The sequence below is a fragment of the Phasianus colchicus genome, chromosome 1 (genome assembly GCF_987193195.1).
Source record: "Phasianus colchicus chromosome 1, bPhaCol1.hap1.1, whole genome shotgun sequence".
NCBI lineage: Eukaryota > Metazoa > Chordata > Aves > Galliformes > Phasianidae > Phasianus > Phasianus colchicus.
The window spans coordinates 17,757,066-17,773,504 of NC_143436.1; the positions used below are offsets into that span (position 1 = coordinate 17,757,066).

The 16,439-nt window shown below is 40.0% G+C and overlaps 1 protein-coding gene and 3 long non-coding RNA genes across 6 annotated transcripts; 2 read left to right on the plus strand and 2 right to left on the minus strand.

Moving 5' to 3' along the window:
* Nucleotides 1-2,467: 2,467 nt before the first annotated feature.
* On the plus strand, nt 2,468-7,803 carry LOC149919423 (uncharacterized). Its single transcript, XR_016463566.1, has 3 exons — nt 2,468-2,492; nt 6,295-6,368; nt 7,452-7,803. It is a non-coding gene; the product is annotated as an uncharacterized LOC149919423 (long non-coding RNA).
* Nucleotides 2,635-5,862, plus strand: LOC149919424 (endogenous retrovirus group K member 5 Gag polyprotein-like). Of its 2 annotated transcripts, none has more exons than XM_090136494.1 (2): nt 2,635-4,778; nt 5,293-5,862. In XM_090136494.1, exon 1 carries the CDS (start codon nt 3,064-3,066, stop codon nt 4,558-4,560), a length of 1,497 nt encoding a protein of 498 aa, XP_089992620.1. In that variant the 5' UTR covers nt 2,635-3,063; the 3' UTR covers nt 4,561-4,778; nt 5,293-5,862. The 2 variants fall into 2 exon arrangements, with proteins under 2 accessions (XP_089992620.1, XP_089992628.1); XM_090136502.1 differs by having other exon boundaries at nt 5,340-5,862.
* On the minus strand, nt 4,745-4,973 carry LOC149919425 (uncharacterized). Its single transcript, XR_016464564.1, has 2 exons — nt 4,892-4,973; nt 4,745-4,841 (listed from the first exon to the last, which is right to left on the minus strand). It is a non-coding gene; the product is annotated as an uncharacterized LOC149919425 (long non-coding RNA).
* A 5,925-nt stretch (nt 7,804-13,728) lies between the features above and the next one.
* On the minus strand, nt 13,729-15,957 carry LOC149919426 (uncharacterized). Of its 2 annotated transcripts, XR_016463568.1 has the most exons (4): nt 15,821-15,957; nt 15,214-15,300; nt 14,067-14,142; nt 13,729-13,972 (listed from the first exon to the last, which is right to left on the minus strand). It is a non-coding gene; the product is annotated as an uncharacterized LOC149919426 (long non-coding RNA). The 2 variants fall into 2 exon arrangements; XR_016463567.1 differs by lacking the exon at nt 13,729-13,972 and having other exon boundaries at nt 14,007-14,142.
* Nucleotides 15,958-16,439: the final 482 nt, after the last annotated feature.

The window sequence follows — 16,439 nt, forward strand, 5'->3', positions numbered from 1 at the left end:
ACGGACTGTATATATGCACCTATCTGCTCTTTTTGACATACAGTACAATGACATCTGACTTTGTGTGAGGTGAAAATGAATACATAACTTCAACACTTCCCTCATTTACATACTGCTATCAGGGAAAAAGCTGTCTGTCACTTTAAAGTGAGTCTTCTGAGACAATAGTAGTCAATAATGCAAATTGAGGTTTCCACATATATATATATTTTTTCCTATGACCTGTTTGTTTTTTTATCACTGCGGTTATCAAGACTGATGTTTCAAAATGCATTTTTCTATGGTTTTTGACAACAACTAAAGCCATTATTTAAGAGAGAGAGGGAAAGAATACACAAGGGGCATGATTCTTAGGCAACCTAGTGTGTTAATTATAGATTTAAACAGTCTTTAAAAACAGAGATCTCTGAGATCTTATGACCTTGCAAAAGAAGAATTCATTGCAGTTCTTGCAATGGCAGCTTCAAAAGAAGTCATCAATAATTGCTTGGCATTTAACACAAAAGAATTAGCAGAGAGGGCAAATAGCATGTTCTTACAATCAGGGAAACACTGGAAAATATTCAAACTTCTATCAGCAATGCATATTCAGTTGTGAACCAATTAACCTAGTAAAAGATCACTGAATAAGAGAATAAATCCATTGTATTCACCTAGAGGACTAAATAGTTTCAGTGCCATTGTTTCTGTATCGCATTTGCTTCTTTTACCCTGTACGAAGGATGGAGTAGGGCTGTCTTCACTTAAATGGGACACAGTTCATTAGAGAATTTGCTTAATTGATACATTTCCCAGAGAAACAATTTTGCTGAAAGGCAAAGTGTTCTACTTAATTCTGAATATCACTGGAATCAAAGCTATCCTTCTTCTCCCACACAAATAGAAGAAAAACTCCTAGTGTTTTCAGTTACTGCAGAAATGGTGATAAAGTTAATAATGAGGAACTGAAACAAGTATGAAGCATAGGGTATGCTTTTCTGCTTTAAGAATCAGATCCAAAAAGACTTGTTCTCCTAACAGTTTGATGTTGAAACTTTTAGAAAAATAGGACCTTGGAAGAGAACCCAGAATGCTGTCAGTTTCCTGAACTACACTTGAGAAATATACAAGTTGCAATAGGGTTTGAAACAAAGCACTGATACTTAATATACTTAATGTTATGACACTGCTGACCACTTAGCAGTAGAAAACATGAAGGTCAGAGTGCTTCTGAAAGACCACTTCTTTTAGGCATAGCTATTCAGCCACAGCCTTGAGTCATAAATCTCTATCCTTCTGACGCTGATTTCAGTATGTGCAAGGAATCTCTTTTTTCAAAGAAGTGAACTGTACTCACCCTCTTCTCATAATATGCAGAAAAAGAAGTTTTGCTGAAGCTTTGTCACAATTCATCAAAAGATATGAGTCTTGGGAAAGTGTAATTGTTATTAAACTGATGAAAAGAATGTTCTATTCTTAAACAATGTCCTTGTTTCGGCTCGAATAGTCAATTTCCTTCATAGTGGTTAGAAGGGTGCAGTTCTTTGGATTTAGGAGAATAATACTGTTGGTACTACACTGAAGATTTAGTTACAACTAGAATTACAAAATATGCTGAGTTGGAAGGGACACACAATATCACTGTCTCCAACTCTTACCTCCATACAGGACCATTCAAAAATAAAACCATATTTCTGAGCATTGTCCGAATGTTGCTTGAACTCCAGCAGCATAGGGCCATGACCACTGCCCTGAGGAAACTGTTGCAGTGCCCAGTCACCCACTGGTGAAGAAACTTTTCCTAATACCCAACCTGGCCCTCCCCTGACACAGTTCTGTGCTGTTCTCTCAGGCCCTGTCGCTGACACCAAATCTCAGCAATACCACTCTGCTTCCTGTGTGGAGATGCAGCTGTCAGGAGGTCTCCTTCAGTCTCCTCTTCTCTGGGTTGAACAAACCAAGGGGTCTCAGCTGCTCCTCACACTTCTTCCCTTCTGGAAACATCACCATCTTTAAAGCCCTTCATTGGATGCTCTCTAATAGTTTTAAGACCTTCTTATACTCTGATGCCCAAAACTGCCCACAGGTCTTGAGGTGAGGGTGCATCAGCATGAAATAGTCAAGGACTTTTCATCTTACCACAGAGTTCTGGAAGCAAAGAGGCTAGGGATGCAGAAGAAACTGAGGAGATGGAATGAGAACCAAACTGGCTAAATATGGAATCCTGTCAAAAAATAAAACTGAGGGAGATGGTCAAGGGGGGGGGCTGCTGCTTCTCAGAATCTGGCTGTACCTTAGTGTATAGGAACTGAATCATGGCCTGAACCTCTGATTGGTCACCTGAGGTGAGAAATGAGTCAGCCCTGGGAGCACAGGTAAAGGCAATTCACCTGTGCTGCTGGAAGGAGTGGAGCCTGGCTCCACCTCTCCTAGACCCATTTAAGAGCTGACTACCAGTGGGAAAGGATCTGGAGGTCCTTTCTCTAGAGTTTTACAGTGAGCCCAGGACAAGGGTAAGCACTCTATTTAACCTTTTGTTGGTATAATAACGTGCTTAGCCAAACTCTCTTGTTTATTTCATAATTATAACATCTGTATATTCATTGATTATGCATTTAGTTTATGCATGGACTGAAATACTGCCTTGTGCATTGTAGTAGGCGTAGCGAGGACACGGTGTGTGACGGGGTCAGGTTCCCTATGCTCAGGGCTTGCCAGGTGCTGTCCCACGATAGGACAGCGTGAATGCAAGGGGTGTAGACAAAGCAGGGACGAGAATATTTAAGTGCCTGCTACATTTTAATAAACGCCATTTTGCTTCACCTATACTTGGGGTCTGTGTGAGCATTTGGCCCCGACCTGGTATGGGGTCGGTTTCGCTGGCAAAGCAGCACCTTATGGGGTGGAAAACGAGTGTTGCAGAGAGAACGGCAACAAATGGTGACCCCGACGTGATTCACCCTGTGAGTAGTAGCTGCCCGGCGTGCCCGTAAGGCGGTGGAACCTGTGAGGTGGCGGCAGGTCGCCTGCGGAAGACACACTGCGGTGGAACCTGTGAGGTGGCGGCAGGTCGCGTGTGTAATTATGGATCAAGTAATTAAGGTATTTTTACATTTCTGTAAAACTTATTGCGGTAAAACCGTTCCTTCTAAGAAGGAGATTGCGGCCGTGTTATCGCGGCTAGAAAAGGAGGGTGAGCTGGACTCCCCTAAACAGGTGCTCGATTCAAATCGGTGGGACTCACTCACTGCGGCGCTGTGCCAGCGCGCCATGTCCGACCAAAAAGCCTCAGAGCTTAAAACGTGGGGCTTGATACTTGAGGCTCTTAAAGCGGCAAAGGCAGAAGGAGGGTTCGGGGTGGACCGGAGCGCGACGGGGGCTGCCGGGAGCGGGTCTTTGCTTTCTCATAGATCCAGCGAGGCAAAGATGGCGCCGACGGCGGAGAGCAGAGGCGGAGAGACGGAGAAGAAGGAGTCGCCGAGTCAGTCATGTGAGCCGACAGCCCCGCCCTCGCCTTACCCTGCTCCGTCTTTATGTCCTTCTTTGGACAAAACGTCACAGCCAGAACCGCCCCTTGAAGAACGCGATAGGGCGGTAGGCGGAGCGCGCCGGTGTGGGAGCCCGCACCCGGGAGGGAGCCCGCGCCGGTGGGGGGGCCCGGTTACTGACTGGGCTAAAATTAAAGAGGCAGCAGAAGAAAAGGGCTTAGCGAATCCAGCTGCGTTTCCGGTTGTAGCCTCAGAAGACGGCCCAATTTGGGTTCCTCTAGACCCGAAAGGGATCACGAGGGTGCTTGAGGCAGTTGAGAAAAAGGGTTTGAAATCCCCCTTGACAATGAATGCCCTCGAGAACCTTACCGCACAGGGGCCTCTCTTGCCCTATGATATAGAGAATTTGATGCGTATGGTTTTGAAGCCGGTGCAGTATACATTGTGGAAGGAGGAGTGGCAGGCCCGGCTCAGACAATTATTGGTTACAGCGCAAAACGATCCAGCGAACGTATTACATAACTCCGACCTTCAGAGATTGATGGGTAGCGCACCAGGTCTGTTAACTGCCCAGGCACAAGTTGCCCACCTGAGACCTGGGGAATTAATTGCTACATCTGACGCCGCTTTAGAGGCGTTTAGAAGGCTCGCAAGGAATGCAGAGCCCTCTACTCCGTGGACAGAAATTACACAGGGCCCCACGGAGTCATTTCAAGATTTTGCAAATAGGCTGATAAAGGCCGTAGAAGGGTCAGACCTTCCTAGGGCGGTCCATAACCCTGTTATTCTGGACTGCCTATATCAAAAGTCGAACGGGGACGTACGTGCTTTGCTAAGAGCGGCACCGGAAAAGTTTCACACCCCCGGTGAGGCCATCAAGTATATCGTAGAGAAACAAAAGTCAAATCCGTCTGTGGCAGGTGAGGTTGCTGCCGCAGTGACTGGAGTGATGATGGCGCACGGGGGCTTTGGTCATCATCACCCCGGCTATCCGGCAGTGGATCAAGGGGCTCAAGGCCCATGTTTTAGGTGCGGCCAGTGGGGCCATATCAGGGCCCAGTGTAGGGCCAGAATAGAGGGTATGCTGCTGTAAAACATGTTAGTACGGGAAGTGTCATGTGGATCCCGGCGAGAAAGGTCAAACCAGATCTGATGAAAGTGAACAGTAACAAGGGACTCTGAGTTTTGCAGGTATGGCTCCTGTTAACACCGAAGAAGAAGGAGACAGCCCAGGAACCCCGAAAGAAGGCCGGGAGAAGCGTGGAGGAAGACTCAACCGTTGCTGCCAACGAGAAAACGCGTTTCTATCAGGCAAATGCTATGTTTAGTGTGTGTGGTGGTTATTGCTTTATCACAGGGAGCGAGGGTATTCACCTTTTGTCACTGTCAGGGTATTCACCTTTTGTCACTGCCAGGGTATTCACTTTTGTCACTGTCAGGGAATTTACGGGTTATTTAGGTAAATAAGATGAGCCAAAACAACTTTTGCTTTAGTTTGCAATCGGCTACCTCACTCTTTTGCACTTGCCTAATGGGCATTTCTCAATACACGTTAGAAGCCTTTGTTAGGTACACTACAAACCATTCCAGCTGCCGTAACAACACCGATCTAGCTAGCCAAACGGCATGTTTGATAAAATCTCTGAACGACTCTGGGGTTGCTGCAGCACAGAGCTTGGCTCAGATAGAACGCCTAGCATGTTGGTCAGTTAAGCAGGCGAATTTAACAACATTAGTATTGAATGCGATGCTAAAGGACACAAACAGCATTCGGCATGCGGTGCTGCAAAACAAAGCAGCCATCTACTTCTTGCTCCTGGCACAGGGGCATGAATGTGAAGACCTAGAAGAAATGTGTTGCTTCAATCTTAGCGACCACAGCGTATCCATCCATAAAGCGCTGAAAGCCCTGCGAGACCATACGGAGAGGATCCAGGTGGACGACAACCCCATTGGAGACGGGTTCAAGAAGACGTTTGGCAACTTCGGGAGTTGGATTGCGAAGATCGTTAAGGACATAGTATTAGCACTTTTAGTAATTGTGTGTATTACCACTATTCTGCCGTGTGTGATTATGCGCTTTCAGAATTGCTTGCTAAGGATTATGTAGTAGCTTAGGGACCAATGCATAGAGTATAGAGTATCACGGGTATCGGGAACAATTGTAGCGTTTGCGTTCGCGCTGTTACGGGATATTACTGAGCATAGGGAGGGGGAGATGTAGTAGGCGTAGCGAGGACACGGTGTGTGACGGGGTCAGGTTCCCTATGCTCAGGGCTTGCCAGGTGCTGTCCCACGATAGGACAGCGTGAATGCAAGGGGTGTAGACAAAGCAGGGACGAGAATATTTAAGTGCCTGCTACATTTTAATAAACGCCATTTTGCTTCACCTATACTTGGGGTCTGTGTGAGCATTTGGCCCCGACCTGGTATGGGGTCGGTTTCGCTGGCAAAGCAGCACCTTATGGGGTGGAAAACGAGTGTTGCAGAGAGAACGGCAACAGTGCATTGCTTGGTTTGTATATTCTTTTATTATTGTTATTATTTTCTATTCCCATTTTCTCTTCAAAGTCCTATTAAACTACATTTATCTCAAGCCATGAGTTTTGTTTTACCAGTTCTCTTTCTCATCTCAGTGCAAGGAGAATGAATGATTAGCTGTGTTCTCTTTAGTTGCCCAGTGGGTTAAGCTGCAATAAATATACCTACTAAAATTCATTTTTATGTAATTTGCACAAAAGATTTTTGAGAGAAGAAACAGAAAGACTATAATAAGGCAAGAATGCAGGTCACTATTCTGCAACTATGTTGTTTTTGCTTTTTCTAGCTCACAAAATTGATGACTCTTCCCCACCATGTGATACCATTTTGAAATAAGTGAAGGATGGTGTCTATATTCAGGTAAGTGGGTAAGTCCACAGTTAATTTCTCAGTATGATGTGTTTTCTCCTCCTTTAGTTGTGTAAAATTCATACCTGTGGTTAATTCTATAAATAAAAACATTTAAGCATTTAAACTGTAAGCTTTTCCACTGGATGCATTTAATATACTTTTTTTCTTCTTCTGAGGATCACTGAATGATAGAAAGTACCATAGAAGGGCAACTGCAGACTGAGATCTATTGGGAACTTACATTCCTTCTATGGTCTTTTTCAAATCATATATTTTCTTTTTCTTTATAGACTGTTTCTTAGGGTAGACTGTCATTCCAATTGGACTAGGAAAACATAAAATAGTTTCATTTACTTCAATATAATTAAAACAAATGCCTCTTGCAGCAATTGAAATAAGGTTCTGATTCTCAGGATAGGCGTTTATTTAGGGTGATAAGTCATCAACAAACATGGATCCTAAAATATTAAAAAACAATAGTCAGGCACCCATACAGAGACCAAATCCCAGTTTTCAGCACTTTACTGTGCATAAATGAAACAATAATCATATTGCTTTATTCTTTGCCTGAACTGTCAAACTTTCTGAGTAGTTAAACATTTATAGCTTGCAATTAGGTTATCTTCTTTTGGGGGAGACACAGTGCTTGACAGCAACACAGTGTATTCCAGTGTATTCTATATTTATTTCAAATATGTGTGTTCTTGATATATTGGATAACAATATAAAATCAGAGGTCATAATTGATACTAACAGAACTCATTAAAGCAAACCTGAAACACTGTTATTCCATGACGTTTCATGTAATTCTTCTCTGAGTCGCACAACTTATATGTTGGAGCAACACCAATCAAACTTACATCACTTCTGAAGGGAGCTATATAAAATTGGTTTGAGTAAATCTCTGTATTTCCCCTGCTTATCACTTCTTGATCAATTAATATGTAGTAGGATTTTGTTGACTCATTGAAATGAGAAAACTGGCTCTTATGTTTTTGCTGAAAGGCAGGGGGCAAAGTGGAATACTGTTTAAACTCATTGTTTTGATTTCTGCATATTTTTTTAATTTTTTTTTTCCCCATATAAATGAAGGAAGGATGTGCAGGAAGGATGACCGCAGAATCAGGGAATCTTTTAAGCTGGAAAAGATCCATGAGATCACCAAGTCCAACCATCGCCTAACACTATGATGCTGAGCTGCCATAGGAGTGTCATGCACATAGTTCTAGTAGATGAGAAGCACTCAAAGGTCTTTCATGGCTTAGACACAGCGTGTCAGACTCAAATTATATAATCTACACAGAAGCATAGCCCAGGAGAAGGCTCCAAATGCTTGCTTCTAAATACCTTCTTCTAAGCAGTACTCATGTGAAAATCAAAAAAAACTTGGCTACCAAGTGATACTGTTCTCAGATACCATCTGGAAATCTGTGCCACATTTGAATAAAATAAATAATTTGTCACAGGTGATTCCTGGCTTCTCTTTATTTAGTAGTCTTCTTTCATTACTACAAGTACTGCTATTTTACTACTACTTCACCTCCTGATTCCTAGAGGCATTCAAGGCCTGATTGGATGGGGCCCTGGGCAATTTGATCTAAAGGAAGAACAGTAGCAGGTTAGAGCTATGTGAACTTTAGTATCTCTTCCAATACAAGGTAATGTATAATTCCATGACTCTGTTTCCTAAAAAGGAAAAATTGTAAAATAGCAGTATGCTAATAATTAAATCCAGTTCAGGACATAAAATACTAAAGAAAGACTTAAAGGAAAAATAGATATGCATCTAAAATTATTTACCTCTTATGTTTGGGTAATTTGCTATCAACCCACATGTTTAGTGGACTCCACACTAAACAGCTTAGTAAACTGCTCAGCTGAAAAGGGTATTTGACACCAAGGGTGTCAGGACAGGAAGTCAATAGACAAAGCCACCAGCAGGCCAGACCCAGGCTCAAGCAACTGGAATTGAATGCTGGTAATCTCTACTGCCGATCTCAAGCAGGGACTGATGGTTCTAGGCTTAGCTGAAATGAGACATTGCTGTTCCTGGATGAGCCTGTTCAGGACCACTAAGACCCATTACTGACTGTAGGATCTTGACACAAATTCTTCTTTGGAAACAGCTCAGGAGAAATGAACCACCAGAGTTTGCCTTGTCCTGTGAACTGAATCCATCCTTGATGTTCAGTGTTTCTTAAAGGCAAGCATAAACAGCTCACCATTCAGCATTCTTATGTCAACTTCTGGAAGCTTCTTATTCTCACACTTTTTTTTAAAAAAAAAAAAAAGTCTGGAGGGTAGAATATTGGCCCCTATAAGTAATTTACAATATCATTCAACTAGGTATTTCCATTTTCACTTACTTTAGTTAATTATCATCAAAGCATGAAACCATTGTAAAACTGGAAGCAGTGTTTTGTAGAAGTGCTTTCAGAGTTATGTTTTCAAACATAGAATAGAATAATAGAATCATTACAGTTGGAAAAAAAAAACCCTAATATTATCTAATCCAACCATCAACTTCCGATATCCATGCCCACTAACCCATGTCCCTCAGTGCCACATCTATATGAGCACCTCCAGTGACAAGGACTTACCACCACCCCAGGCAGTCTGATACAATGCCTCACCACTCCTCCAGAGAAGTTTTTCTTAATATCCATCCTAAAGGCAATGGTCTGGGCCTATCCAAGAGTAAGAAAGGAAAGCAGGCCAGATCACTCTGCCTAAGCAAGGAACATGAAAATACCTAGCATGGGTGTGGTACGCAGCCTTTTCATGCAAACGTGGGTAAAGCCATGCTGACAGCGAAGCTCTGCTCGTTCCCATGGAGCCACCTAAGTGGAGGTTCTTACATTTGAGCCCTGATGGCAGGGGGTGTAAAGGGAACAGTCCACAACTCAACACTCAATGATTTTTGCAGTGCATTTAATCTTTTGAATTCTCCTACATTTTTTTCGACATGATTTTTTTGTGGAACATTTTTAATATTTGTTCTTCTCAGGATCTGCTGCAATCACCCATACATCAAAGTAGAATGAGGCCATACCTGCTATATCTTCTAGTATGGCTGTGTAGTTCACTTAATGTGTGAATTACACAGCTCTTACTGTGTAATTCCGTATGAGGACAAGCTGAAAGAGGTGGGGCTGTTCAGCCTGGAGAAGAGAAGGCTCCAATGTGACCTAATAGTGGACTTTCATTATCCAAAAGAAAAGAAAGAAGGGGATAGACTCTTCAGCATGGTCTGTAGTGATAGAACAGGGTTAAATGGCTTAAAGTGGGTGGATTTAGGTTAGATATAAGGGAAAGTTAGATTTAGGTTAGATATAAGTCCTTTATAGCAAGGATGGTGAGTCACTGTAACAGGTTGCCCAGAGATGATGTAGATGCCCAGTCCCTCAAGACTTTCAAGGCGAGGCTGAATCAGGCCTTGGGCAACCTGATCTAGCTGTGCATGTTTCTGGTCATTGCAGGGGAGGTGGATTAGATGACCTCAGCTTGTTTATGGTGATGTATGGGATTGTTTATGTAGCTTTTGAGCTAGTGAAGAAACTGGGGCTGTTTAGTCTGGGGAAAAGGAAGCTAAGGGAAGACCTAATTGCTCTCTTCCAATACATGAAAAATGCTTCCAACAAGAGTGGGGTTGGTCTCTTCTCACTGGTGACAGGACCAGGGGAAATTGCCTAAAGTTGCATCAGGATAAGTTTAGGTTGGATATCAGGAAACACTTCTTTACAGAAAGAGTTGTTAAGCATGGAATAGACTCCACAGGGATGTGGTTGAGTCACTATCCCTGGATGTGCTTAAGAACCGTTTGGACGTTGTGCTGAAGGACATGACTTTGTTAGGGTAGTATGGTTAGGTTGTGGTTGGACTCAATGATCTTCAAGGTCTTTTTCAACTTGAGTGATTCTAAGCGAGGAAAATAAATGGAATTAGAAGACAGAGCCCATGGTTTGAGCTATGATGGGATTTCTGGGTGACCCTAAGTTGTATTGTGTTTACATAGTAAGGTTTCAACAGCAGAGTGGCCCTGTGAGATCAGGGACTGCCCCCATGCCAGACATCCAGTTTCAGGTGGCTCTAAAACAGACCAGCTGCTGGCCAAAGCTGAAGCCAACAGTGAACCTGGGGGCTTCTGTGACTCTGTGACAACATATTTTAAAAAGATTGCATATTTACATAGGTGCTAACCCTTATAGCCAATTTACTGTTTAGTTATTTAATATCAAAGTGCAGGTTGTTATTTGTCTTTATCAAAAGTCTACATACAGGAAAGTAGTAGCTTTCTGACAGAAGTTTATCCAGTTCTTGACTACTATCTGATTTTCATGTCTTAAGTCCTTCCTCCTAGCTTTACATTTTATTCCTTTACTCATTCACATCATCTCCATGCAAGATTACTAACCAGTGTCTGAAAGGATCTTAAATCAATTTTCCCAGCCTACAGTGCCTTAGCTGCCCTTTCTAATCAACCTTAAGCATGTCTCCCTTCTTACCAAGCTATTTGCCAATTTGTCAGTTTTCCAGTTTACCAATTGGTTTATTAGTCAGGTTTTGTGTCTTAATTTGTTCATTTGTCAATTAGTTAATTGCTTGCCGCATTCACAGCATTTACCCAAATGCATACATGTCTTTATCCTACTGATGCAGTGGAATAAGTACAGATACTCTGCTCAAACCAATACTGTAGGGTTCTTTCTTAAAGGGAAAAATGCTGATCTGTAATATTTTTTAGAAACACCCTACTTTCTGAATTTGTAAGTATTTTAGACAAGAAATTTTAATATTTACTGTGTACAAAGTGACACCAAATACCTTGCACAGGGACTTATCAAATCTATATATTCTGTATCCATTCTGTAATATAATATACTTCAGTGCATCATACACCTCCCTTGAAATTGAACTTAACCATGGACTAGCATGACTTTTATTCTAGGACAGAATGCTAAGTTGCCAAGAAATGAACTTCTTTTTTTTTGTTATAGAACCACTCAAGCCTTTAGAGGCAGTAACAACAGAGTAAGTATTCAAAACAAAAGGAAAAAGCATAGCAAGAAAACAGAATTGTTCCTTGGAGACACCCCAGTATAATGCTACAGATGTCAAGGTTCGATTTTCTTTGTAAGGATCAAAATTCACATCTCAAAACTCCTAAAAATGTTATCTTGAGTTGCTCTGTTATTGTGGCATTATCAAGCTAGTCTGCTGAAGGCAGTTTCTTTGCAGAAAACAATTTAGGATTTATTGGAGTTTTACTCTCTATCCCATTGGTTATAGACATGGCTGTGGAAAGACAAGACATGGGTTCTGATCTCTGTTCCAATGCTTGTTGTTCTTTTAAAAAATCCAATAATGTTTAAGTACTGTTGTGACATAAGCTTTTAGTTTCTTCTTGTTATTACTCTTTCCTTCATGTACTGTCAATTTATCTGAATACTGTTGTTACTAGAACTGTCTTGGCTGAAAAACTATTTTTCATCTCATTCTCAGCATGACAGTCTGTTCAATGACTTAAAACATTCAAACTGAAACATTAAGATAGTTAACTTTATCCTACTTTAATTTGCACTTTATGATGTCACAATACAGATGAATGCAGACTTGAATAAGACTTGTTAGTCATGGAAACACAGAAAGTCAAAGCTTCGAATTCCTCCAGATACTGGCTTGTAAGGTGCTAAAATAATGGTGCTAAAATGAGGGAATTAACTAAAGGGAGAGTTTGATCTGCTTTATTCGTTATTTCTGAATGACACAAAGTCCAGTAATTACATCAGAATGTACTGAAATTACAAAATTTCTGGAAAAAAAATAATTGTGTATGGAGAGAAGTCAAAATAACCAAGATAAACTTTGATTAATTAATCTAAGAGAAACTGAATAACCTAGGATACAGTTTTCTCTTGCCTCCCAATGAATATTAGTTATGCTACCATAAGATTTTAAACTTCATGTTTTATTATACACATTTTCTCCACTGGGCTTTAATACTTAACTCATTTTAAATGATAATAGCATACAAGTAAAAAGATGTTTCTTTAATAATAATGTATACATTTTTATAAATATTTTGATATTTTAAAATTTGTTTTGTACACATTCTTAATTTGTAATTGCATCTTACAATTGTCATGAGCAATTGCCATGTTATCCAGCTATTTCAGGAAATATAGAACACAAACAAGTCATGTGAGGAAGGGTATTTCTGGTATAAAAATGCAGGAATTTACATGCCATATTTTCTTTTCCAGTGCAGAAACCTTAAATACATAACAGTAAATGAATAATTTATCACTCAAAATGATTCTTCCACTAATAATTTGCTATAAGGATTGACTGAACACCATCTTTTGAAGTATGGACTTCTTAAAAATTTCTTAGTGTGACAAAATAAGCTTATTAAGGATTTTAGTATATAATCATTAATCCATTAGTACACATTATCAGAATATAACCTGTAAACGTCAGCTTAACATTTTGCTCTCCTAACAAGAAAGTGATAGCACAAGTACAATTTTCTCCATATGGAAATACTCAAGAATTTATTTAGAGCTGAAAGAACTCAGTGAGAGTAGTTGCAGCCTTCTATGCCAATATGCCATCAACTGTCAGGATTTCACACAATCAAAGAGAAACGCTTGCATTAGTTCTTTGTAAATTTTATGTACCCACCTTGGGGTCAAAACATTAGGCTTATAATTGCTCTTCACGAGCATTTGACTAGCAACTTAAAAGTGATATAGTCCTATGGGGTTAGTGGATGAGGTACAGATACCAGCCTTCAGTGAAAGAGGAGGTAAGGTTTGAACCCTTAATTTAGCAGGCCACTACCAGGTCTTCTGAAAACTCAGAATCTACGGGAGGTCAAAGCTTTGGAAAATACTGTCATGGAGTATATTTGGACAAAAACATCGAAAGAGTCCTAAAGTGTTTTCCTTTTGACACATCAGTTAAATACTTCACTTCTTGAGAAGTCTCTCAAACAAGTGCTTTCCTACCATAGGCTATATAGTTCCACTCGCTGGAATAAGGGAGTGTTTCTTGGTTGTGAATACAGTAGGTCCTTCTTAATCTCTGATTAATTGGTTTTAATTTCCTGTCCAGTTATTTCATCTGGAATTTACAGAAAGGTTTTTTTGTTTGTTTTGATTCTGCAACAGTTTTCAGAAAGAAAAGAAGAAAGTCAAGAAAATGTATTACGGTAACCATAATTGTAGAAATTCTATAGTGAGTTACTTTTTTAGATTATCAATTTAACATTTTGGAATGTATTGGACATCTTTAGAGAACATGCCTATGGCTACATATTAATCCAACAGATCATTTCCATCATTTGTTTTTATTTCATTTATTGCTTCTGCTCAGTTACTTGATATTTATCTTTTGTGCACATTTCCCTTTAACTTTATATTTTCATTTTCATAATTGCAACTGAGAAAACCACAGCAACGTCACCAGGAAGTGAGATGAAACCTGGCATAAGGATAAAACTCATTCAGATATTTAATAACTGTACTTCACAGAAGTGCGGACAACTGTCCACGCTGTCAGTCTGCAGCCCAGATGAAATAATCCAGTTCCTCAGAAGAGACATCACAAAGCTAGATAAAGAGGCAAGGAAAACTATCTCAAAGTCCTCTTCAATTTTATAGGCTGTACATGTATTATTCAAAAAGGAAACATTTGAGTGTTTACATTGAACATATCTGCAAGAGTCTTTGTGTTCGGGGCTGTAGGGTGTGGAACAAGCCAGGAGTTGGCCTGTGCTGACCTAAAATGAGAGAAACTGAGATCAGGATGGAGGGAAAGAGGTGTTTGATTGAAGAGGAGAAGAAAGTAGTTTTATTTTTGTATTTTCTTTTTCTCAAGAGACAAAAAGTGATCAAAAGTTTGTTAACTGCCAATAAATTCAACAGACTGCCCATGACAGCATCCAATCCAGAGGGGCCACCTGCAAATAAGTGGAGACCCCATCAGATGAGGCCTGATAACATGCATCGCAGGGTCCTGAAAAAACTGGCTGGTGTAGCTGCCAAGCCACTCTATCCTATTGGAAAACTCACAGCTTGTGAAATTTCTAGTGACTGGAGAAAGGAAAACATCACTCCCAGTCCCAAGACACAGGGAACTACAGACTAGTGAGCTTCACTTCTGTGCCTGGGAAGATCATGGATGATATTAAAGCATATTTAAGACAAAGAGAAGGTTTGAGACAGTCAATGCAGCATCATCAAGGGCAGATAATACCTGACCAATCTGGTAGCCTTCTATGATGAAGTGAGAGCTTCAGTCAATACTGAAAAAGGAACTAATGTTCCTTGACTTCTGCAATGCCTTTGACATAGTCCCACACTACATTATCTCTAAACTGACAGGATATGGATTTGAAGATGACTATGCAGTGAATAAGGAATTGGCTAGAAGGCCACAGAATGAGTGACTCATTAGTAATATTATTTTAGGAGATAAACATTTTGAGTTTTTATATTCAAGAGAGACAAGATTTTCAAGTGTCTATATTTTTGCAAAAAATATTCTCATGAAAGGGAAAGGAGAATATTTTTTCCCCGTAAAATGAATACTGGTTTTAGTCATTATTTAACTACAAAAGGACATAAGTACTTATTATTCTGCATCAAAACAAATGAAAATAGAAATTAATGTATCACTAATTTAAATATGAATTCAGAGAAAAGGTCTGTTTAATATATTAATTAATACTCAAGTCTTATACAGTACTTCTTACAGAACTTTTACAAGGAGTACAATCAATAGGTATAAAGAAGCTAAGTTTAGTAAGATTATCACAGTGGAAATAATCAAAATAAATGGAAATGCTCACCGGTGTTGTAGGCTTACAGGAAACTCCATGAGGAACAATCTCCAGAAAGAGATCCTTCCTTAGCAGCAGTCAGCACTTAAATGGGATCTAGGAGAGGTGGAGCCAGGTTCACCCCTTCTGGTAGCACAGGTGAATTGCCTTTAACTGTACTCCCGTGACTGACTCATTGCTTGCCTCAGGTGGTCAATCAGAGGTTCAGGCCATGATCAACAGTTCCCATACACAAAGAGAGTCATTATATTTATCCAACTATACAATTGAGAAAAAATTATCTGCAGTGCTTTACAAAATATTAGTTGCCAAATAACGTAACTGATAATAGAATAATGGTTTCAGTTATAATTGTTCTGTTAGCAGGAGACAACTACAATCAAAGTTCCCCTGTCCTCCCAAATCATACACGGTCTTGGAAAACAGACAACATAGAATACAGAAGCAGCAGGATGTTTTCTTAACTGAAAAATTTACCCTAGGTGAATGATGTTAAAAATTAAGTATCAAGTATTGAAAAAAAAGAAACCAAAAACTTCAGCTGGAATAATGATCTCCACTGTAACCGTAATTCAATCCCATTGTATATATGTGCTATGGTGTGCTATCTAATTACCTCTAGTCTCCTTAGGATCCAGGTATCCTCAAGATCACTGTGTATTTCACACGCTTCTTCAACATTTTACATTCTCCCCATCTTCCAGTGTCTGGTCTCCTCCATTTTGTCCCTTCTATTACTTATTTTTAAGACTGAAAACCTGCTCTGGAGAAGGAAACATTAATTTCTTTATAAGCATTTCTACAACACTTATTACTAGAGTGTCTTATTGCTTCATAAACATTAATAAAATCAATTTCACATGTAGGTACTGTCACATCATACAGATGGAGAACTGAGACAGTGAGAGACTGAGATTAAAAAAATCTCTGTCTAGAATACCTATGATCTCATTTTTCATAATATTAGCATTAATGGATCCTCATATATTCATAGCACAGCAAATCAACTTTAATTACATCTGTGAACAGTCAATAATTCTGTAACTTAGGTACAGTGTATTCAGACTATTATGAGCACACCCCTTTAAAATACATAGATCAAGTGACTTATCAAATACATTTATACACAATGGCAGAGACAGACACAATTTGGTTTCCAGAAAAGCATTCAACTTCTGTAAATGTAATATCATCCTCCATCTATTTCAGCTTTTGAAACAAAAGAAGCCTGACTC